General features: G+C 36.3%; 3 protein-coding genes across 12 annotated transcripts; 1 reads left to right on the forward strand and 2 right to left on the reverse strand.

Annotated features, from left to right (window-relative positions):
- Positions 1 to 2,284: 2,284 nt before the first annotated feature.
- On the reverse strand, positions 2,285 to 5,355 carry LOC111488017 (squamosa promoter-binding-like protein 16). Of its 2 annotated transcripts, XM_023135588.1 has the most exons (5): positions 4,741 to 5,355; positions 4,155 to 4,216; positions 3,746 to 4,015; positions 3,236 to 3,372; positions 2,285 to 3,079 (listed from the first exon to the last, which is right to left on the reverse strand). In XM_023135588.1, the coding sequence occupies exons 3-5, from the start codon at positions 4,000 to 4,002 to the stop codon at positions 2,517 to 2,519; spliced, it is 957 nt and encodes a 318-aa protein (XP_022991356.1). In that variant the 5' UTR covers positions 4,003 to 4,015; positions 4,155 to 4,216; positions 4,741 to 5,355; the 3' UTR covers positions 2,285 to 2,516. The 2 variants fall into 2 exon arrangements, with proteins under 2 accessions (XP_022991356.1, XP_022991355.1); XM_023135587.1 differs by having other exon boundaries at positions 3,746 to 4,216; positions 4,741 to 5,353.
- Positions 5,356 to 6,755: 1,400 nt separating this feature from the next.
- LOC111488016 lies at positions 6,756 to 20,787 on the reverse strand. 8 transcript variants are annotated; one of them, XM_023135579.1, is made up of 14 exons: positions 20,464 to 20,787; positions 19,804 to 19,877; positions 18,237 to 18,314; positions 11,994 to 12,069; positions 11,006 to 11,070; positions 10,576 to 10,677; positions 10,287 to 10,376; positions 10,140 to 10,214; positions 10,004 to 10,036; positions 9,552 to 9,632; positions 9,139 to 9,201; positions 8,937 to 9,011; positions 7,418 to 7,480; positions 6,756 to 7,337 (listed from the first exon to the last, which is right to left on the reverse strand). In XM_023135579.1, exons 1-14 carry the CDS (start codon positions 20,504 to 20,506, stop codon positions 7,146 to 7,148), a joined length of 1,110 nt encoding a protein of 369 aa, XP_022991347.1. In that variant the 5' UTR covers positions 20,507 to 20,787; the 3' UTR covers positions 6,756 to 7,145. The 8 variants fall into 8 exon arrangements, with proteins under 8 accessions (XP_022991347.1, XP_022991353.1, XP_022991350.1 ...); XM_023135585.1 differs by having other exon boundaries at positions 20,453 to 20,786; XM_023135582.1 differs by having other exon boundaries at positions 7,418 to 7,474; positions 8,937 to 9,008; positions 20,464 to 20,506.
- A 115-nt stretch (positions 20,788 to 20,902) lies between these two features.
- Positions 20,903 to 23,140, forward strand: LOC111488480 (rRNA-processing protein fcf2-like). Of its 2 annotated transcripts, XM_023136233.1 has the most exons (6): positions 20,903 to 21,164; positions 21,273 to 21,502; positions 21,697 to 21,757; positions 22,281 to 22,358; positions 22,467 to 22,582; positions 22,771 to 23,140. In XM_023136233.1, exons 2-6 carry the CDS (start codon positions 21,273 to 21,275, stop codon positions 22,877 to 22,879), a joined length of 594 nt encoding a protein of 197 aa, XP_022992001.1. In that variant the 5' UTR covers positions 20,903 to 21,164; the 3' UTR covers positions 22,880 to 23,140. The 2 variants fall into 2 exon arrangements, with proteins under 2 accessions (XP_022992001.1, XP_022992000.1); XM_023136232.1 differs by having other exon boundaries at positions 20,917 to 21,502.
- Positions 23,141 to 23,408: the final 268 nt, after the last annotated feature.

The following is a 23,408-nucleotide window of genomic DNA, read 5'->3' on the forward strand; positions in this document are numbered from 1 at the left end:
CTCTCCTCTCCTCTCCTCTCCTCTCCTCTCCTCTCCTCTTCTCTCCTCTCCTCTCATCTAGGGTTACACCTCATTCCTTTCAAAAAATACAAATTTCTAGATTGATGAAGAGATTTGATTGGACGGTGTTGATTAGAGATGAGAGGGGACAGGAGGGTGAGAAATGAGGAAAATGAATCAAAATGACACGTGTCGAGCTTTCAAGTGGGCGAAGGCTGTTACCCGTCTCACCATATCCCAACCCTCGGTTAATCATGTGGCCTAACCTTAACAACATGAAACAAAAACAATGCATTTCAAGTTTACCAAACTACCCTTCTCCTCTACTCCTATGCTAAAACACCTTCAAACTGGGGTTTCCTAGTTTAAAGGGCATTGCTACCTGTGTTTACCAAATTTTAGATTAGCGAGAGAGACATGAAATTAAATTGGGTGAAGTGTAAGCACATTTTGAGAACCAAACTTACAAACTCCAACATTCTCCTCCAAACATTCTCCTCCAAATACAAACACATCTTCTTCCTTCCTCTTTTCACTTCCCAAACTTTGTATGCTCTAAAATGGAGAATCTAATTACAAACATATTGAATTTATGTTACTTCAGGAATGCTTTGGTTAACATGGAACTAAATTAAATAAAACTTCCCTTATCCATGAATTCCAACTTTCACGATTAAACTAATTTTTTTTAACCTCCTTGCTCGCGGGGAACTTCAATTCTAACAATCTATTTCTAAATTTTTTAATAAATATTCTTAAAATGTAAATTAAGTTAAATTAAGAAGCTAATGTCCTTAATTTGAGGAGGTGGGTATTTTGGACTGAGAGTAGCTCTAAGATCTTAAACCAAAATTCAATGCCATCATTATTTTTTTTTTCTCCCTCTCTTAAGGAGTTTAATAGGGTTGCTACTAGGCTTAACACATGAGGAAAATATTAATGTCTTTTGATTGTTTTAAGTAAGGGTATATCGGCACCTTATAGTACTTCCATTCTAATTTAGCCCCCTACCTCAAATTTGTTAGAAAATACACTTGAAAAGAAAATTAATCACTCACTATTTTAATTTTGTGTACTTTTTTTTTTTTTTCAAGTGTATTTTCTAACAACAATTTCTTGGACCAAGTTTCCTTTTGTTTCAATTTTCTTTATTAAACCCATTTTAAAAGTTTTAAGAAAAGAAAAAGAAAAGAAAAAAGAAGAGAACATTAATGAGAATTTAGGCTTTGGAGGCATAGGGTTTGGGGACCAATAAATAAGACATGAAGTGCAGGTGAGATGGCAGATGGTGAATGAAAGCAATGTCTTTTTAACGCACCCCTGTGAGGTGGTCCAAACTCATAGTACTTTGGCAGCTGCACCTATGAATGTGGTGTATGTATAGTGCCCATTGCCCAACCCCTCCACATCTACTTCATCTATAAATGGTTAAATCTTATAACTTCTAGGTTTTAAAAATTTTCCATTTCTCATTTTTATACAATATATCAAATCAATTGTATGATAGCCGTCTACCTAACCCTTCAAGTTAGTCTACGTGTAATAATCTAATTTTCCTCCTACAAGATTTTCTTAATTTTAAAAGGGAAAGATTTGTTTAGAAAACAAGTAAGAAGTGCATAAAAACAATCTAGTCATCAAATACTAGAAACTCATAAATGTAAGGAGGCAAGGCAAATATTCTTGAATATGCTAGACTCATGACAATCCAACAACCTTCATCGTCTTACCCTTATTTATTCTTGTCTTTATCTAAAATAATTTTTTTTTAAAAAAATGAGTGTTAAAAATACCGAATAAGTAACCTCTTGTTGAATTAGATATGTATGTAGACACGGTAAAAACGTAACATAAAATACAATTCCTATGAGTAATTATGATATGATAAGTTTTTGATGCATGCAAATTGTTGGCGTACGAACATCAACATCAACATAAAAATAGGGAGTAGGAATGGGAATTATTGAGTAAAAGCTTTAAGAATGAAGAGAGATAGAGGGAAATAATATGGAATAGGCTTATATTACACTTTGTCATCAACCATAGTGGGCCATTTGATAATGCATTGTCTGGATTTTGCCTATATTTATGTATGGAATGAAATGTGAACCTACCTACTCTCATATTTGGTGAAGATGAAAGCCTTCTTTTTTTCATTATAGGAGAGAAGATGCCAAATACAAAATATTTTCAAGCAATCACCAAATCAACTATTATATATAAATTTTAGTCAACATCATATGATCCATAACCAAAATCAACTATTTTGACTATTCCAAGAGAAGAGGAACTAAAAAGAGTCACAAAATTAATATTCGAAATCTCAAGTCTGAACAAAGTAAAAACATTGAAACAGACATTTCACACACAACACAACAGCATTCCTTAAAACTCATAGAACAAACGAAGCAAGCAGAGATTGGAAGGTTAACAGTGGCTGAGTTAAATCCTGACGGGAATAGGCATATTACATAAATCCATCTCAGAACCTACAAGAATGACCCAACTTTCATGTTTCAATACCTGAATAAATCTACAGATGATCCAGCAAGACCATCCTGGAATGTCGGGTAGCACCGGATGTTGGCATGGCTGCTACCGTCCGAGACCAAACCAGAATTAACAGGGTCACTCTCCAAGCCAAGACCGTCACTGTGGATGAAATGGGCTGGGGTGATGAGGTTGGATTGGCTCATGGAGCTTAGATTAATCTCCCCGGGCTCAACTGGTGTTGACAGAAGAGAGAGAGCACAGTCAGAGTTGAAGAACTGATCTGGTCCGTTTCCGAGCACTTTCTGAACATTTCCTCTGTTGCAGGATTCAACGTCGAGATATGGGCGAGCATCGGATGATTTGGGAAGCAATCCTACAGGGATGCAAGAGATTGCTACTTGTTTTTCTTTGTAATCACAAGCCAACGATCCAGGCAACATACTTTTTCTTCTGTCACCAAAGTCAAACTGTGAGTTGCCGCTGCAAACAGGGGCATTGCTCTCGGGTTTGATCATTCCAATCCAAGAAGAGCTCACATCATTGCTGGCAGACAGTAATTGATTACCAAATGGTAAGAATCTTGGACCTGCTCAAACAAGTCATATGTACTTCGCACTGGTTCATCATTCGACAACGAAACAACAATGTAAACATTGGGAACAGTCATGGAATTCTTGGAAGCATGGAAGAAAATTCAATTGGATCGGACCAGGGAAACCAAGCCTAAACTAATAATACAAACCTTGGTTGCCATAGAGAAATCTTCCTGCATTTAGTGTCATAGTCGCTGGTTGAGGCTTTCTTCGACGTCGGTTGTGCCCATCGAGACGCTTCCTACAGCTTCGTTTTCGATCATCAAACTCCACCAAAGAATGGAATCTACAAGCACATGTTAAGGGAACTGAAACGAATGCCAAGAAGGGAACCAACCATACAAAGATAAGAAGTAAAAGAAACACAAAATGTAAGTATCTCACAAATATTTGCATCCAACACTGATTCAACCATCTGGTAAAAGGCAAAAACATTAGCACATTTTAAAATATATCCATGAGGGAATGTTTCCAAGTATATCATATCCATGAAAAATATGGATAAGTTTCCAAGTACAAGATGAAAAGCAACAAGTTTAAGATATCCTACATGCCTAACTCAAATTATTTCAATCCGACAAGAAAATCATGAAAATTAACCCAAGGCAGAATTAATGAAGCAAATTGCAGATATTGATGTTCTAAACATTTAAACTCACCTGCTACACTGCTGACAGAATCGTTGTTCCTGACCGCAAATGGTTACTTTTGGTGTTTTAGAATGGAGCTCACATACTTTATGGCGACGATGATAGTCCCTGCATTTGCTAAGGTCTGAGCTACAACCATCAACCATACAGGAAGGGATTTGGGGTCCGCTTCCAGGGGCACGTGACCTCTTCATTAATCTCGAAGCCGATGACTCGATCAAAGAAACTCTAGTTCCTTTCATGTCATCCATAGAACCATCGCCCATATTACCAATGCCCCTGAGTCTCAAATACATCAAGCAACTTCCTCTACTCCAACACACTCTCAGTTTCCTTCCTTCTATGGTAGCGATTCGCAGAACGTTTTTTTATAAAAAAAAATGCAGACAAGACTGATTCTTAAGGTGCTTTAACTTATTTCCAACAGAAAATTTCTCAGATCAGGATCCTTCCCAGTTCAACTATACACTCTTCATAGCACTGCTAATAAGATTAGATCAGAATAGAAAGGAACCAAACCAGGAACGATGAACAGAACGAGTTCAGCAGGGATAAGAAGATGCAATTTAAGGCATAAGCAAATACAATACAAACAAGCAAAGCGTTATAGTACTTCCCTTCAAAATCACTGCACACAAGTAATACAATCAGCACTCCCAAAGTTTCCTGAACTAGATAAAATTTTAAGTTCCAAAGACAAGGAATATCGGCCATCTACAGGAAATATCCACTTCATTCACTTTCCTTTAAGATCTATTGTCAAATTTCGGAAAAAGGAGCTCACTATCATCAAGATCAAAATCGTCCACTACAGCAAACATACAAGTGTCTACCTGACAAACAACTGAAACCCAGTTCTGCAGCATCATCACTTTTTTCACCCCATGAAATGATAAAGGAATTTCAATTTCGGGTCTCCACAAGTGAAGGTTGCAATAAGTTGAATTTTCGTATAAAAGCAAACAAAAAATAGGAACGGATTGGAAGTTTAAAATGATGGATACCTGGTAGAAATTCACAAGTCAAGCTGCATCTTCATCTGGGGAATCCGAGAAAGCTTAAAGAGGAGAGCAAATAGGAAGAGATGAAGGAAGTGAAGAATGAGAAATGGCGGCTAAGACCAAAAGAAATCGGATATCGACATGGGCAGGGAGGCTGAATCTGTAGAAGGTGTTAGAAGAATGGTAGAAAGAAGCAAAAGGGAAGAAAATGAATTAAAAAAAAAGAAGATAAATTGGAATGCAAAATTGGGAAGAGTGGATAATGTACTTGGATGATGGATGATGAAGGGAAAGGAGAAGAAAGGGATAGTGGGGAAATGGAAAATGGGAATTTTGGAAGCCTTCAGCTTTCCTCTTCAGGCCCAACTCCAAGGCATTGTGGTGGGCGAGAAGGAAAAAATGTTAGAGAAAAGAAGAAAAATAATAGAACAAAAAAGAAACACACAGAAACGAGTGGCAAAGAAAGGGACAGAGTGTGTTCGGTTTTAGGAGCTGAGGCTTAGGAGGAGGAATGATGGGAGAGAGAGAGAGCGACCGAATGGAATGGTGGGATTTGGAAAAGGGAGGGACCCATGTGACTTCCTTCTTCCTATCTATTCAATCAATTTTTATAACATTATTTTTTTTTTCATTCCTTCAATCAATTAATTAATTTTTTATTTTATTTTATTTTATTTTATTTTTTGAGATGACTTTCATGGCTTATGTTGGCAATATATATATGATTTAAGACAAACCTACCTCTCTCTGCTTCTTAACTCTGGTAGATATTTGTTGTTGAGATTGAGGAATTGATACAACTGGATTTTAGAAATAATAATTAGTAAATAAATAAATAGTGGTTGGTAGTCCCAATTGCAAAATGGACACAAATGTAGCTTAACCACACGTTTTTATTGTGTATATGAGAAAAAGGATAAATGTGGACACCAAATTGTTTCTTCCCTACCGCCATTTTATTTTTTTTATTATTATTAATAAATACCATTTTAATATACTATATTTTCTTACATTATTATAAAAAAAAACAATATTTTTCATGTAAGATAAAAAGAAGATGTGGTGCAACTTTGCAAACATTAAAAAGAAAAAAGAAAGATAACGTAAAAAGGAAGTAAAAATAGTTATCAAGTTACTAAAAAAAGTATGAACAACTTTTGAAGCTGTCATCATAAGAAGTTAATACAAAGAGGGAAACTTAAAGGCCATAATTTGATAAAGAGGGTGAACGAATGAATGAATGGGGGAGAAGAAACCAAAAGGGATGGTGGATCCCACCACTCCTAAGCTTCGCCCGGTTTATGAAAAAGGATGACTTTACAAACTTTTTTCATTAAATATTCTTTTTTCTCTTTAATGGATAAGTATTTGTGAGGTGCTTTCTACAAACAAATGGCATTCCCAAACATTTTGGGTCAATTATAAACGCTATGCTTCATGATTACGCACATAATATGCCATTCCACAAACACCGCATCCCTTTACTGTACCAAACTTAATGCACACTGTTGATTACGCACATAATATGCCATTCCACAAACACCGCATCCCTTTACTGTACCAAACTTAATGCACACTGTTCTCTCCCTCACTCTTCATTTGTCAAATCTCACATGCTCCGATTCTCTTCTTTTTCCTTTCCTTTTCTTTTCTTTTCTTTTTTTTTTCTTACTCTTACTTAAGGTCGAGATTGAAAACCATGCTTGTTGGTATACGCACCTCTATTATATTATGAGGAATAGTATGTTACCTCTTTGTGGTCACTTGTACAGAGAAACATCTCTCCATATTATCTATCATCCCTTCTCTTCTATGGTGTGAACTTGATATTTCAATAACATATGTGAAGCAAAAACAAATAAAAAGTTAGTTTATAAAAAAACATTTAAAGATCATAAAAACTAATAGATAAAATTCTTATCAAATGGGTTTCTAACGATTGTTCTGAGAATTGTCTAATATAGCATGTTCAAGCAGAAAGGGCATAATATGAATTGGTAGATAATGAAAATGTCATGTTGTGGTTCCAAATCCCATAAGAACTCAGTTGTATAGATCTTGTTCATTGTTCTGGTTCAAAATATCTTGACGGGTCAAGAAATTGAGGGTAAAAGGCCGAAGGATGAAAATCAAAATTCTAAGGACCAAAACTAAGATCAGGCGAAGAACCCCACAAAAAAAAAAGTTTCAGAATTCATCATTAACATATTTATAACAGCTTATTATCGTAACAAAAAAAAAAAAAAAATAGAATAACCACACTGATACCTAGAACAAAAATAAGAAAAATAAGAAAAGGAGCTTTATAATAATAACTACAAAATTCCGTACCCACCAGAAACTATACGATATCTTCTTCACCTGGGTTGGGCACTGCCAATAGACAATTCTACAAAAATAAGGGTTCCTCAAGATTGAAAACTTGGGCGAGACTGCCGGAATACTGCAGTCATTGCACTTCTCGTCCTGGTGAGAAAGCCAAGTCCAGAAAGACCGGAAGTCCCGGCCTCGCTTTTGGTGGAATTGGATGTACCAGTTCCATTTGACATTGTATCGAGGCCGATGCTTGACGGCGCGTTCAAATTGGCAGTTCCTTCTAACTGCCAAGCATACCAATAAATGTTAGAATTGTACAGATGATTGTATTGGTGCATTGAAACAAATTCAGAATATATGCAACCATCATCAAGCCGGGGTCTGAGACATTATTTTGGGGGGATCGCCGTTGAGGTTGAACCTGAGATTGAATCATAGCATAAGTGACTGTTTTGGTAAGTTCTGACATAAGCCAAGCTCAATAGTGTACTTCTCTGTTCAATAAATCATGAGGAAACGCTTGAGCAATTCAAATTAGAAGCACGTAAAATGATATGAACCAAAAAACATCAATCATACAATATACTTCAATGAAGATGTGAAGAAAAGGTTGTCAAAATTATCAAAAGATGTTTCAATTCATGCCACATTGAAGAAGAATGAAGTTTGATTGTTATAAATTTTGGGTGGGTTACAATTTAGAGTTATTGTATTTCATTTATGTATTTTAAGACTTTATTTACTATAGGTTACAATTACATAATGGTTAATTATGGCCATTAAGTATCAATGTTACAACTCTTGGAATGACTTTAGTAGTTTCATTTTGAAGCTATATAAAGCCATGTATGTTGTATGTGTAAGGGACTTGGAAAAATATAGTAAAAAGAAGCATTTGTGCTCTTCTTTAGCCAATGGCTAAGTTTCTTTGCAATTCTATGTAGTTTAGGTTGCATGTAGAATCATTCAAGCTCGACATGATCAATCTTGCTTGTGGAGTGATTCGAATCTCATGGAAGTGTTCTTGCCTTGAGATATTTGATCAACAAGAATCATTCAAGCTAGACATGATCGATCTTGCTTGTGGAGTGATTCGAATCTCAAACAATGTTCTTGCCTTGAGATATTCGATCAACAAGGTAATCCGAATCTTACTCCCCTTGTAGTGGTTCCTTTTCTTATCATTAAAAGCTATCACAAATTTGCACATAAGAAAATTGGTGTAATTTTTTTAAGGTTAAATTATAAACAATACCCTTAAACTATGGGGTTGGTTTCAATTATAACCCCAAAGTTCGAACAAATTTCATCTTTGGTGCGTTCTCTCACTATTATAAACAATACCCTTAATTGTTGCATTCTCTCACTATTATAAACAATACCCTTTAAGTTAGAAGGTTTTTCTTAAAAAAAAAAAAAACCCTCAAACGCTTTTGTCCGTACATTCATGCATTGATTTGTTTAGATGTGTCGGATGTCTTTATTTTTTATTTTTTTTCCATTAAGTATTTTGATTTGTTTACTTAAATAGACACAAACTTAGCTTACAGAGTTTGTTTTGGAACAAACTTCAACTGTTAAAAGACTCAAAGGGTATAATTGAAACCAACCCCTAGTTCAGGGGAATCCTTGATAATTTAACCTTTTTCAAAATACCCATATAGCTTACGCACCCTTGCACTTGCACTTTGACTGATCTCGTAGGAAATTTCCTATACTTATAATTTTTGGGGATCCAGAGACTTATGACTTTAATAACTTAGGCATGCACCACCATGCACCATGCACCATGGAACTAATTCATTTCCAAAATCTTGCCGTTTTCTCTCTCTTTATCAAAGAAATGCAAAAACATCATCTACTCAAGTGGAAAATTAACTAACCTGGTTAGAAGAAGCATTGTACTCGGAAGGAGATGGCGGATCTGGTGAAAAACCAACCAGCAACGACCGATTCTGCTGATAAAACAGAGAAGAAAATAGTGAGAGAATGCAACAATTAAGTTGTGCTCTCTAAGCCTATCTATCACCATTCTGATATTGTTTCTGTGAAAGCATTATCAAACAGATAAATGCTCATATTTACCTTTAGTGAAGGAGTTGTTAGAGGGAGTTCAGGAGCTTGCCTGGAGGAACTAGAAGGACTTGCCTGCAAAATTCACAGTTATATGGAAAGGTGTGTGAATCTATGTATTCTAAGATTCACATTTCCAGATATCAATGGTGCAGGTGTAAATTTTCCGGACAATGACTAATGATCCAACCATGGTCCATGATCTGAACCATAAAGATCAGGTTAATTATTTTCTAAAGTTTGTTTGTCTTGCTCCATTAATCTGATCTTCATGGTTCAAAGGTGCATGATTATTGCAAATTTTACAGTGAAAATTTTATTTGTCTGACAAGACATGCAAGAAACTACGTAAGAATGTCCCCTCCCCCAAATTAATTATTAAAAAGAAGAGAGAGAGAGAGAAAGACCAAGGTTTTGATGCATGCCTGAGTACGTTCTGCAGTCCTGCGATTCTCCATGTTCCAAGCATAATTACACAATCTCTTAACACCTTCATTCGTTAGTTCCTAAGCATAGAATCAAAGGCCAAAACAATCGTTAGTAAACACCACCACCAATTGTCTAGGCGTTTATATGTGCTGGAAACTGAGTAAAACGATATAAACATCAAACTAAATATTGTAATGAAAATGCTAAATCACCCATTAAGTTGACAGGTTATAGTAAATATAATTATATTAACACTCCAACACTGTCCCTCACTTGTGGGCTTGAAAATTTATAAAAGACCCAACAAGTGCAAATCAATATTAATTGGATAGGAAAGGGAGGTTTGAAGTCAAACTAATTCCATCTTAAGTCACCAATCAATCCAAAAGCTTAAGTTGATGGGTTATGGCAAATTTAATTAAAACTATATATAAAAAAAAAGGTTCACCTGCTTTTCTTCAAAACTCCATAGTTTATTTTCCTAGAGCACACAGAGAACAGGTCAGTCATTAATTTTAAGTTCTGAGATAAATTACAAAGGAGGAATAATAAAAGGTAAAGTTATATCATCGAGAAGCAGTTACCAAAGTCTGGACTGCATGATGAACGGATTTAATATCCCTGCCAAAAGTATCTGATCTACCTCGAAGTTCTGAAACCTTTATGGCCAAAAAGAAAATATACAGTTTAGTCAATGATCTCCAATCCGTCTCTCTTTAGAAAGACAGTACCTGTTCTTGTGTATCAGCAGTGAGATCCAAAGATTCATCCAAACTTTTGTCAACGTGGTCCATTTTTGAAGATAAATTCCGTTTTGTAGCCTGGACAATCACATAGCAGAAGTCACAAAGACATTGATTCAATGGAAAACATCAAAATGTTTATAATAAAATCTGACCACATACAATGATTTGAGTTCATAATTTAAATGAGATATCGAAAAATCTTGCAAGCTCAAAAATTAAGTACCAAATGCTGTTATGGACAAATAGTATAGTACAGTCAGACAGAAGATATTACCGCAATGGATGAGTAAACATTCTCGAGCTGCCTAGCAACGGAACTGCAAGCATCAGATAGACTACGCTTTGTAGCAAACATCATATCAGGAAGTTTCCATCCCTGGAAACAAAAGAGTAGTGTGTCTTATATACGACAGAAGGTTCTAAAGAGGCAAACAATTGGAAATTGCAACATGGCACGTCCAAATGCTGTGGCATAGAATCAAGAGAGATGAACTCGTAGGCTAGTCCATACTACCACTAAAATTTTCAATTGTTTGTCTTATCAAAAATATTGACAGACTTGGTGTTATAAATAAATGTATTAAAAAGGTCAATTATACCAGTTTAAACTTTTGAGTTGGGAAGTATTACGACATGTTATCATAGGACAAATTTTTTATAAGAATATTACAGCACAATTTGCCCCAAACGAATCACACAATTACCTTCATCCAAACGATCCCATATCCTACTACAACTACAAGAATGATTACACCATATTTCCTACCCCCTGCGTACCAAAAATACAAAGATTAAGAGATAATAATATATCAAGGTAAGAAAAGTCAAGGAACCTTTAAAAGAGAAGAAATATAGAATACAACAATTAAAATGCAATTGCTGACACAAAAAATCTCATTGTGAATCGGCACCAATCAAACTTAAGTCAGATTTCATATAACATTATAAACAACCACATAGTTTAAATATACACAGAAGGCCGCTCATTATTATTAGTATTATTTCGTAATGAAAGTTATTGAGAAAAATGAACATTATTATTTATTACATAGACACATCGGCAATTAAATAATAAAGTAAATAACATAAACAATGAACGTGCTAAAATTTTCCGAAAACATGTCTTACATTAAATTAGAAGCATGGAAAACAAATCTGAGAGAATTAACGGAATGCCATCACCATGTACAAATTAGGTTAGTATTTTCTTGCCATATTGAAATAGAATGAAGACTTTCTAATAGAAAACTCAAACTTTCTTCAAGTAATGAGAAGGAAGCAAATGCCACTCATCCCAAAATGAAACAGGATGATAAAAAAAACCAAAATTTTCTCAATGGACAAAAGTATATACAAACCCAACGTACAAAATAAGCCTTCTACAATTTTTCCTTTTTCTTTTTTAAAGAAAGGAAATCTTCTTCAAAAGGAGAGATGAGGCAATCCCAAGGTATCCAAAGAAGGATTCCAGATGGCATAGATCGCATAAACTGATGTTATAATTAAACAAAAATGCTTCAAGGGAAATTTCTAATTTGAAAAGTTGGAATTCAGTTGTTCCTTGTATATTATTTACAAAAAAGTAACTTCAAACAAAAATTTGAAGAGAACAAAAATCACTTGATGAAAGAACAAAGAAGTCATCTTCATAAATATCTATCTAAAGAAAAAAGATAGAAATATCATCAAGACCTCTCCCGCCAGTAGTCACAATTGTCATCTGACGATTTGATGCTAACATTTCCAGTTCCTCACGTAAGCTTTTTACCTATAAATGTGTTACTTGCAATTAACCAACTGTCATTCTACAAATAAAAACAATAATACTAACATAATATGGTGACTTGCAAATGAAATTGTAATGGAAAAACGTATTCAAGTCGGCAAATTACAACAGCAAAAATTATTGTAAAAGGAGGATCTTAATCGTGCCTTCTTCGGCAAATTAACACAAAATAAAGTAAGTTTATTTCAAGACTTTCTATTGAAGTTACATAAAACAAAAAAGTTGTCAACCTTAAAACTACCAAAAAAGTAATAAAAGTAAACATTTGGTTTCTCGCAAATGTAGCCTTCTGGTTGTTGAGTTACCAACAACCTAAACGGGCTCTATGTTGGTGACAACAGAAAACTGAATTGAGATTGAGAGGAGGAGTGATTTGAATGATGGGGAGGGAGGTCCTTTTATAGGAGATTCCAGAGTTGGTTGAGATTTTCTAGGGTGATTCCGTAGTCGGTTGAGAGTTTTTTGTGGATGAATTTGAATTTGAAACCAATTCAAATTCTATTCTATTATTAGCTAGTATTAGTTTCAACACCCTCCCTTAAACTGAATTCTGCCTAAATCAGTTTAGGACTTCATTTCATCTTCTTGATATACATCTTGGATTCTGCATATCCCCATCTTTCTTCTGAGCTTCTCGAACAATGGTTGTTTCAAGGGCTTTGTGAATAGGTCTGCAATTTGTTCATCACTTCGGCAAAAGTTGAGTTCAATAATGCCTTCTTTACACAAATCACGCAAGAAATGAAATCGAACATCGATGTGCTTGCTCCTTCCATGCAACACAGGATTTTTAGACAACTTAATAGTTGACATATTATCACAATATATAACCGTCGTACTTGGTTGCTTTTGATTAAGAATTTCAAGCATTTTTCTTAACCAAATTGCTTGGCACGAGCATGCTGCTGCTGCCACAAATTCTGCTTCTGTCGTTGAGAGTGTTACAATAGGTTGCTTCTTTGAAGACCAGCAAATAGCTCCTGAACTCATCAAGAAAATACTTCCTGAAGTACTTTTACGATCGTCTATATCACCTGCATAGTCGCTGTCTGTATAGCCAACTATCTTCGGATCATCTCCTTTTTTGTAGAATACCCCCAAATCAGAGGTTCCTCTCACATAACGAAGTATCCTTCTTGCTGCATTGAGATGTTTTTCCGTTGGATGCTCCATGTAACGACTTATCATACTAACCGCATACATGATGTCTGGTCTTGTTGAAGTTAGGTACATCAAACTTCCCACAATTTGTTTGAAGTACCTATTATCAACCTCTCGCCCGTCAATGTCCTTGTGCAACTTTAAGCCCAATTCTGATGGAGTTCCAAATGTGCGCTCATCCAATTTAAATCTTTCAAGTAATTCTTGAGCATACTTCTTCTGACAGATAAAGTTACCTGCGGGAGTCTGAGTAACTTCTACTCCAAGAAAATATCTCATCAAGCCAAGATCTGTCATTTCAAATTCCTTCATCATGCTCTTCTTAAAAAATTCAAACATTTCTTCATTATTGCCAGTAAATATTAAATCATCAACGTATAAGCAAATAATGATAATGTTACCTCCCTTTTCAGTTTTCACATACAACGTATGTTCATACGGGCATTTAGTGAATCCCATCTTTTCAAAATGAGAATCAATGCGACTGTACCATGCCCTCGGAGCTTGCTTCAAACCGTACAAAGCTTTCTTCAACTTGTATACTTGTTCCTCTTTGCCTTTTTGAACAAAACCTTCTGGTTGCTCCACATATACTTCCTCTTGAAGCTCTCCATGTAAGAAGGCTGATTTCACATCAAGTTGATAAATAGGCCAAGATTTCTGTGCTGCAATAGAAATTATGAGCCTGATAGTGTCTTAACGTGCCACTGGTGCAAATACCTCCTTATAATCAATTCCATACTTTTGCTTGTATCCTTTTGCAACAAGTCGCGCCTTGTACTTATCCACCTCACCATTTTCATTCAACTTGGTTTTGAAAACCCATTTTACTCCGATTGTTTTCTGCCCTCTAGGAAGATCAGTGAGCTCCCAAGTCTTGTTCTTCTCTATGGATTTGATTTCACTGTCCATAGCTTCCTTCCATTTCTTCTCTTTTACTGCCTCTTCATAGACAATTGGATCACTATCCACAAAGAATGCAAAATAACCACTATCACTTGATTCATAATCCATCTCATAATCAATCATCCAGTTTGGTCTTTTTCTTGTTCTTGGATGTCTTTGATTTTGATCATGATCTTCTTCTACTGGTTCTTCTTGTTGAGCTTGTGATGAGCTCTCTCCATGCTCATAGTGAGGCTGAATAGGAGCTTCAGTTTGTTCTTCTTCAAGATCTACAGGAATCTGCTGATTCACAGTGATCTTTTCTTCCCATGTCCAAGTCTTATTTTCGTCAAAGACTACATCACGACTCACCACCACCTTCTTTGTCAAAGGATCGTAGAGCTTGTATGCCTTAGAGGTCTCGCTTACTCCAAGGAACACACACTTCGAACTCTTGTCCTCAAGTTTCTTCCTTTTCTCATCAGGAACGTGTGCATATGCTATGCACCCAAAGATTCTAAAGTGGTCTACTGCAGGTTTTCTTCCGCTCCATGCTTCTTGTGGAGTCATGTCTCTAACAGAAAAGGTAGGGCTCCGATTGAGAATGTGAACGGACCACACAACAGCTTCTGGCCAGAATTCCTTCGGGACTTCTCCTTTATTTAGTAAACTTCGAACCATGTTCAGAATGGTCCTGTTTTTCCTTTCGGCCACACCATTTTGTTGTGGTGTATATGCTGTTGTTAATTGCCTCCGTATGCCCTTCTCTTCACAAAATTGAATAAACTCTTTCGAGCAGAATTCTCCACCTCTGTCAGTTCTTAAAACCTTAACTCTTCTTCCAGTTTCGGTTTTCATAGTAGCACAAAATTTTTTGAAGCAGTCAAAGGCTTCTGATTTGGCGTGCAAGAAATAAGTCCATGTTTTTCGACTAAAGTCATCGATGAGGGTCATGAAATATTTCTTGTTACCATTTGATGCAGGAGAGATGGGACCACATATGTCTGAATGAATCAACTCCAAAATTGCTTGAGCTCTTCTTGATTTTCCGGATGGAAAAGAGTTTCTTTCATGTTTTGCTACTACACAGCTCTCGCAAATTTCCGTTGGTGGAGTAATATCTGGCAACCCAGTTACCATCTTCTTTGAGGACAACGTCTTTAATCCTTTGAAGTGTAGATGACCATACCTAAAATGCCAAAGCCAAGTGGTATCTTCTTTCTTCACCATCAAACTTTTGGCAACGATATTTAACGTCAACGGATATAGACGGTTGGTGGTCATCTTCATCTTAGCAATTGATCCTCTTTTGGAGTCATAAATTTCACATTCATCATTTTGGAATGTGATCACATACCCCTTTTCTTGTAACTGACCGATACTAAGTAAGTTGGCCTTCAGATCAGGAATGTAGAATACATTAGAAATAGACTCTACAAAGCCATTTCTAGTCTTGATATCTACGGTTCCTTTCCCCATCACTTGGAGAGATGAATTGTTGCCAAGAGAGACCGTAGTATGAAAATTTTCATCTAAAGTTGAGAAGAATTCCTTACAACCTGTCATATGATTGCTGCATCCAGAGTCTACGACCCATACACCTTGATCTGCAACCTTCATAGCATGGAATGACATTAATAATGTTTCTTCTTCTCTTCTCTCCATAAAATTGGATTGATTTCTTTTCTCCTTTTGAAGCCTGGTATAACATTCATTTTTGTAATGTCCAAGGCGTCCACATCTGTAACATTCCACCTTAGACTTGTCAAAGTGTCTCTTGCCTTTGTTGTCATAATCGTTTCTGACTAGGTCTGCTGACCTGCCAACATCTCCACTTCTTTCTCGACTGCCTCTCTCACGACCTCTGCCTCTTCTTTGCCCTCTACCTCTAGAGCTTGAAGTTTCACTTGGTGTGGATATCTTTAAGGCTGTCATCTCCTCTATTGCACTTGTACGATTGAGCCTCTGCTCATGTACTAACAGGGAGCTTTGGAGTTCATCTATTTGCATTTCCTCGACATTGTTTGCTTCTTCGATAGAACATACAATGTAATCGAACTTTGGTGTTAATGATCGCAAAATCTTTTCTACGACCGCAACATCTGTGATTGAACCACCATGCATCCTCATTTTACTTGCAAGACTTATAACCTTGCCAATATAATCATTCACTGTTTCTCCCTTTTGCATTTGGAGAATTTCAAAGTCTCTCCTAACTGCCTGTAGTTGAGCACGTTTTACTCTCGTTGAGCCTTGATACTTCCTCCTCATAGAGTCCCAAATTTCTTTGGATGTCTTCTTCTGAAGCATTGTTTCCAAGATAGTCCTATCAATGGACTGAAATAAATAGTTCTTGACCTTCAGGTCCTTCAACTTCGATGCTGCCAACAGTTGCTGTCGATCAGCTGAGAGTACCTCGCCTTCATTTGGCTCTTCATAACCTGTTTCCACCATATCAAAGAACTCCTTTGATCTGAGAAAGTTTTCCATCAACATCGCCCAATGATCATAGTGACCGTCGAACCTCGGGATGGCGGATTGAACGTAGTTCTCAACTTGTTTTTCTGCTGCCATTTTTGCTGCTGCAAGATTGCTCTGATACCAGTTGTTGGTGACAACAGAAAACTGAATTGAGATTGAGAGGAGGAGTGATTTGAATGATGGGGAGGGAGGTCCTTTTATAGGGGATTCCAGAGTTGGTTGAGATTTTCTAGGGTGATTCCGTAGTCGGTTGAGAGTTTTTTGTGGATGAATTTGAATTTGAAACCAATTCAAATTCTATTCTATTATTAGCTAGTATTAGTTTCAACACTCTACTGAGGAAAGTAACTCTCCCACTAGAGACACCCCAATCAAACAAACCAGTTTCCAATCACATAGATGGACATCTAAAACTTTAGAGAACAACATAGAAGCGTCTCATCCTCCCTTAAATTTATTGTATTCCCTTTGGGTGAAGAGGTATGACAGTGAATCTATCATACTGCCGTAGGTTTGTCTTTGTGCTAAAGCCTTTTTCAGTCAATATAAAAACCTTCCAAGTATAAACAAATGTTTGGAATGTGATGTTGGATAAGATTCATAAATGGTTGTCTTTTGGGAGAAAAGACCTTTTTTCTCAAAAGGGGAAGGCTCACTCTCATCCAAATGGTGATAAGTGAAATTTCCAGTTATTTCTTATCTCTCTTTAGATGCCAATCTATGTGTGCAAGAGTATTGAAAGAGTGATAAGGAAATTCTTGTGGGAAGGGGTGGATGTGGGGGGCAGGTCACATTTGGTCAAGTGGAAGTTGTGGTGAAGCCGGTAGAATTGGATGACCCAAGGTTTGTGAGTTTGAGATTGCATAACAAGGCTCTACTAGAGAAATAGTCGTGGCAATTTTTCATGGAGCTTGACACTTTGTGGTGCAAAGTTATGGTCCGCACCCTTTTGAGTGTCATAGAGCCTAATAAAAATCTATAGAAAGTGATTACCTTTGGCTTCTTGTCTTTTTCCTTGTTTTGTTGAATGCTTTATTGGGGAGGGCTCAAATGTGTGTTTCTTCGAAGACTAGTGAGTGGGTGATAGTGATGTCCAAGTAAAGGAAAGGTAAATGAATAAACCGAGACCACATTTCAGTGCTAGCGATCCTAAAGATATGATAGTTGAGAAAAACTCAAAAAAATTGAAAGTTATTACTTATTATCAATAAAATGCACCTTTCTTTCTCGGTGGCTTAATCATAAGACCTCTAAAGTTAAGCGTACTTTGCTTGGAGCAATTCTATGTTGGATGACCTCCTAAGAATTTTCCTAAGAAGCAAGTGAGTAAGAATAAAACACTTTGAAAGGACCCATGTTGGTCTGTAGGGATAGTCTTCACTCTTAGAAATATTTCAAGACAAGTAGATACCATAGCCATGTCACAGGAGATGCAGGGGAATGTCAAGGCCATTAAGTGTCAAATCTGAATTACAAATCCTAATCTGAATCGCGCTAATGATAAGATAAGAGAGAGAACCGTCGAAACCTTTTCTTGATTGATTACCACAGCTAGTAGCAATTGTTCAAAAAAATTAACAATTAAATCATTTTGTTCAAGATAGACAGTTCAATAAACACACCTGAGCCATTAAAGAGTCTTTACGTGGTTTGCTTTTTGAAGGGCTAGAGTCATCACGGCAGATACGCTTTAGAGCAATCTATAAATAGAAACAGCAAAAAACGAAAATTAGACCACAAAAATTGACGGGAATGACAAACTATTAGGAAATGTTAGGAAGTGTAGTGGCTGGAAAAGAGGTATGTGGACCGATGAAAAAACAAAAAAAATACTTCTGCAATTTAAGAAGGTCGATTTCATAGAGAATACAGACAAAGATCAAGAACAAAAAAAAAACATCAATATGCAATCATCAAGCATTAAGTTAACCAAGATAAATAGGAGGAAAACCCCATCCCATCATTATTGATCCTAAAATTTAAGCTGCTAGATTGTGTTAATCTAATAATTTAAATTATTTCTCAATCAACCTCTAGTCAAGAACAACATAGTTCTCGATAACCCTCCAATAAGTCATAACTGGATCCAACATTTACTTTGATTACAAAGCATGTCATGTACTTTGGTCCAAAAATGGAAGCCAATAACAAATAATAACGCATGGTTTTGAGCTGAAAACAATTTCTTAATGGCAGGTAAAATTATTTTGTTCGAGTATAACTGAAAGTAAAAATCCAAAAAATCGACCAAACTTACGTCCAGTCTTTTTAGTTGTACAATATTAGAAAACTGGCTGTTGATTAGTTGGAAAGTTTACAAAGAGGTATCTACAACCAACCAACCACTATTTATAATATTAAAAAAAAAAAAAAAAAAAAAAAAAAAAAAAAAAAAAAAAAAAAAAAAAAAAAAAAAAAAAAAAAAAAAAAAAAAAAAAAAAAAAAAAAAAAAAAGCAAACAAACAAACTAAAACAATAACAGAAATAAAAAAAATGTAAGACCCTAAAAAAACCTAGTGAAGTGGGTAGCAGTTGAATCATTAATACAAGTTTCAGCAACTTAATTCCTCACTCAAGGTCAACATGCCAATGCATTTATCAAATCTAAATGAGACTAATGCAGAGCAAAAACAAAAACACATTCTTCCAAAGGAGAATAGATATACGTGAAAGCATTTCAATAGATGTACATTTATACAGAGGGAAAGTAATCAATCTCCCAAAACGAAGCACAAGGAGCTTGCAAAAAAAGAGCTCTAGCTAACAGTCAGTGTCTTGAAACCAAGTTTCAACCAGATACTAATTCCAATTGAATTTCCACATCCAAGTCTCAGTTTAAAAGGTTTCCTTGCCCCTGGATGAGTTACGTTCGTCTTTAAGTACAGCTTTCGTAAAATATTTGGTGAGCATGTAAATCAAATTTATCAGATTTCGACAATATGTGTTAAAGATTTGTTAACTCAAGGATAAAGCACTAGTTTGGTTTCTAAGGTGCTGGAGAGGATTCTACAGTTTTCCTCTAGTTTATTTCTTCTCTGTATTATCTGCTCTGCTTCAGCATCCATACACCCCCGCCCCCCCTCAAAAGAATAATAATAATAAATAAATAAATAAATAATCTCAATTGAAAAATTAAAATTTTCAACCATTCATCAAGAGTAAGAGGCGAGTTTTCATACAGAAGATTACCTTAAAGGCACCTGAGACAAAATCCGATACATATGGCAGGTGTCCTTCTTTTGCCAGAACAGAGCCAACAATACCTGAAAGAATAGACCATACGTGATTTGCACTAATTTTCTCCAGAACTCCGGTAAAACTGGTGAACTAGCATTGTAAACAATACAATTTAACCGCCAAATGGAAAAATGCATGATTTAGGGCAAGTACAACAGAAATTCAAGACGTCTCCACTCGCTATGCTTTCAGCTTATGAAACTCAAGCTCGTATTACCTTGGCAATTCGTGGTATACAGACACGACTACAGCACACATTAACTTCAACTATAAAATAAAGTAAGACACCGATGCTAAACTCAAGACAGTGCTGAAAAAACATCACACTGTCGAATATTCGACATTGGAAAATAAAACAAGCACCAATTCCGCAATAATATACGTCGATCATGTTGGAAGATCCTCAAGCTAACTCATAACCTCAATGCTAAGGTTCTGGCACAGAAAAAAACCAATCGCCACGATCAATACACACAAACAGACCATGTATCGACCTGATATTTTATTCATCAAACGTCCCTACCCCGAACCACGATCAAGCAAGTAATAAATTACAGAGTAGCACATTCAATAAGCAGAAAAAATAAAATACTAAGTTTACTGTGTATGAACCAGCTCCAACGAGAATGGTGATCTTCCCAAAAGGAATCGCCATGGCAGTGGCAGGATGTGTGAATGAGAGTGGTACTGCAGTGGCGGCTACACGGCTCAGTAGTAGCAAAGCATCAGAACGTTCGTGAAAACCGAAGCTCGGACAGTGGAGTGACGGCGGATTGTGGTCGGAGGACGACGAAGAGCATCGGCCGGTGGCAAAATTTCAGCCAAGTAATCGACGAGCTCTTGCAAGTTGGAACGTAACAACCCTATTAGCCAAGAAGGAAATCTGTGAACCCTCGAAAAATCAAATGGTGCTAATTGAGAATTAATTATTTTCCCCCTCTTTTATTTTTTAAGCATTTATATTAATTTTTCATTTCAAGTTTATAGGTGGGTAAATATATTTTTAAGTTTTTATAATAGCCTAATATTTAAAGCTTTTGATAGTTAATATTTAAAGCTTTTTATTAGTTTAGGATTTAGAAAAATAAGTGTTTAACCTTCGCGCGTCCGATTTGGATTGAGAAAATAAGGGTTTTCGCGCGTCCGATTTTGTCCCAAACCCTCACGATCTCACTCTCGCACACTCTCTTCCCTCTCCGCCAATCTTCCTCAATCTCACAATCTTGCACTGCGTAAGACGTCGTGTTAGCCGCTTGGTGGCGTTGCCGTGTTGCCGTCGTGTTAGCCGCCGTCCACCGTTCGCAGTGGGAGTCGTGCGTAGCAGAATTTAGTGAAAATAAAAATCTTATTGCACATAAAACGAAAACCCAACCTGACCAGGAACTGATTGATTTTGTTTTTCCTTCTTAAATTTGCCGTAGATGTCAGAAATAAAGCCTATCATTGGCCTCTCTTGGGAGCCGAAGCTACCAGCCTCCTCATTGGGGATCAAAACTAAGGCTTGTGACAATTCTCACAGTCAAGCAGAAAATAGCCTTGTTTGGAAAATCAACTCAGAGCTTGTAGATGGGCTGTTTGTTCCACCAAACAACCCAAAAAAGTTGAATAATTTACTGAGAAAGCAAGTCAGTGACACGGCTGGGAGGAGCTGGTATATGCTCTTTTCTTGAAATTTCAGCAGTTTTACTATTGATCCTTGAAAGAACATGGATCCAATTTCATTCGAATGCTGATTAATATGATTTTTAAAATCATTGTTTCTGCCTTGCTAGATACTATCGGCTTACTAACCATAGTAGTTGACGTTCTAAATTGTGGTACTTATACGCTTATTATTGTAACTAGGATTGGCATGGCAGCACAAACCATGACCCCTGAAGTGGAAGAAGACTTGCGCTTGTTGAAGGTGAGACTGTATCCGACGTTTTATCCATTTTACTCTTGTCAGTTTTCTATTCCACATGTAGCAAGCTGGTAACTTTGATCATGTATCAAGAATTGAAATCATGCTAAAGAGCTCTGCAGTTGCGAGATGGGTATATCATGTGTGCGTTCTATAATTATTTTGGGTTCCAAACCTTCAAGAATCAATGTTCTTCTAGAGCTATGACAATGAATATATATATATATATATATATATACGATTGCTATGATGCATGTAACGACCAATTAGAATGTCATGTTTCTACATATTTGATTTGTTAGGATCATGTAGAGAAATAATAGTACATTTTGATGCCACATGAAACACATATTCCAGTGCACAGTTCATTAGTTCTTGAAACTATACCATGTTGAACCTTTGCATTGTGGGACTCTTAAACCTGATATTGGACATTGGAGTGCGTATATTTGACTTATGCATCTATTCCGTCTGAAAAGATCTGTTTGATTGACTTATGCATCTCAGTTTCTCTTGATGATTATAGCTGAGGAGTGTCATTGATCCAAAGAGACACTACAAGAAGGGTGACTCAAAATCAAAAACACTTCCCAAATATTTCCAGGCAAGCTTTTACTTCCACAAGTATTTACTAGTTTTATAGACGGGCAAAAGTAAAATTGTAGTGTTAATATTTACTTTAGACTTATGTAATGTTTTAAGTATTCATCAGGTGGGAACTGTAGTTGAGTGCTCTTTGGACTTCTTTTCGGGTAGATTAACAAAGAAGGAAAGGAAAGCAACGCTTGCAGACGAATTGCTATCTGACCAGGCCCTTACTCAGTACAGGTTTGATCTTTGTCATGCCCTCTTTCTGTTGCAAGTTTTTCTAGTGGTGATCAGGATTCCTTAACCAGTTCTTCCATTGATTCGCCCCATAATTTCAATGATTCTTTTGTTTCATGCTAGAGAGTAATAATTCTGGTGCACTTTCAAGCATTTTGTTGCGCTGATGTCCTTTCAAAAACCCCTTGCAGGAAACGCAAAGTACAAGAAATCGAAGAGCAGAATAGATCTGCTGGCAATGATAAGTGGAAAATAAAGGGACGACATTCACGAAAACGGTCTAAGGAAAGGAGGAAGTAGTTAAGTTGGCTCAAAATTTTGACCAGGAAAACCAGATAAACACAGCGGATCAAATGAAGTTAGGTGGGGGGCTGTGTGATACAAAAGTACGTGAATTGATCACTGGTACTACTGGCTCCAACATAGTTTATGTGCTAGGGGAAGTCCAACAATACTTTTAATGTAACTTTGTACTCTGTAGAGTGGGGTGAACAAGAACTAAAGTTTATCTTTTATGGCTATTGAATTTCTTCCCTGCCAAATTTGATTCCGCATTTCCTTCATTCCGGTATCTGTCTCTGGCTTAGATGGTCACCTCGGAAAAAATGGCAATGAACAACTCATCCAACTTCTCACACTAGCAAATATCACCGCCATGTTTCCCCTGATTGTCTTTTCATGTACATAAATCAAGATATCCTGGCTTCTTTCCAAAGAGAAGAGGAAGAGAAGATACTTTTTTCTAGAAAAAAATTAACTGAAGAAATGATTTAGAATTTCAACCATCATTTACTTGCTTACAGTTTTATTGGAATTTATTGGGTAATTT

This window comes from Cucurbita maxima, unplaced genomic scaffold (genome assembly GCF_002738345.1).
Source record: "Cucurbita maxima cultivar Rimu unplaced genomic scaffold, Cmax_1.0 Cma_Scf00013, whole genome shotgun sequence".
Taxonomy (NCBI): Eukaryota; Viridiplantae; Streptophyta; class Magnoliopsida; order Cucurbitales; family Cucurbitaceae; genus Cucurbita; species Cucurbita maxima.

Excerpts from the sequence above, each read along its gene's own strand:
- LOC111488017 (XM_023135587.1), bottom strand. The coding sequence starts at position 4,032 with ATGTATTTGAGACTCAGGGGCATTGGTAATATGGGCGATGGTTCTATG. Across the intron at positions 3,373-3,745 it reads TTCTGTCAGCAGTGTAGCAG|ATTCCATTCTTTGGTGGAGT; the intron begins GTGAGTTTAAAT and ends ATGTGCTTGTAG. Across the intron at positions 3,080-3,235 it reads ATTTCTCTATGGCAACCAAG|GTCCAAGATTCTTACCATTT; the intron begins GTTTGTATTATT and ends TTGTTTGAGCAG.
- LOC111488016 (XM_023135579.1), bottom strand. The coding sequence starts at position 20,506 with ATGGCGATTCCTTTTGGGAAGATCACCATTCTCGTTGGAGCTG. Across the intron at positions 7,481-8,936 it reads ACAATGCTTCTTCTAACCAG|TCTCAGGTTCAACCTCAACG; the intron begins GTTAGTTAATTT and ends GCTATGATTCAA. Across the intron at positions 7,338-7,417 it reads CAGACCCCGGCTTGATGATG|TTAGAAGGAACTGCCAATTT; the intron begins GTTGCATATATT and ends TATGCTTGGCAG.
- LOC111488480 (XM_023136233.1), top strand. The coding sequence starts at position 21,273 with ATGTCAGAAATAAAGCCTATCATTGGCCTCTCTTGGGAGCCGAAGCTA. Across the intron at positions 21,758-22,280 it reads AAGACTTGCGCTTGTTGAAG|CTGAGGAGTGTCATTGATCC; the intron begins GTGAGACTGTAT and ends TGATGATTATAG. Across the intron at positions 22,359-22,466 it reads CACTTCCCAAATATTTCCAG|GTGGGAACTGTAGTTGAGTG; the intron begins GCAAGCTTTTAC and ends AGTATTCATCAG.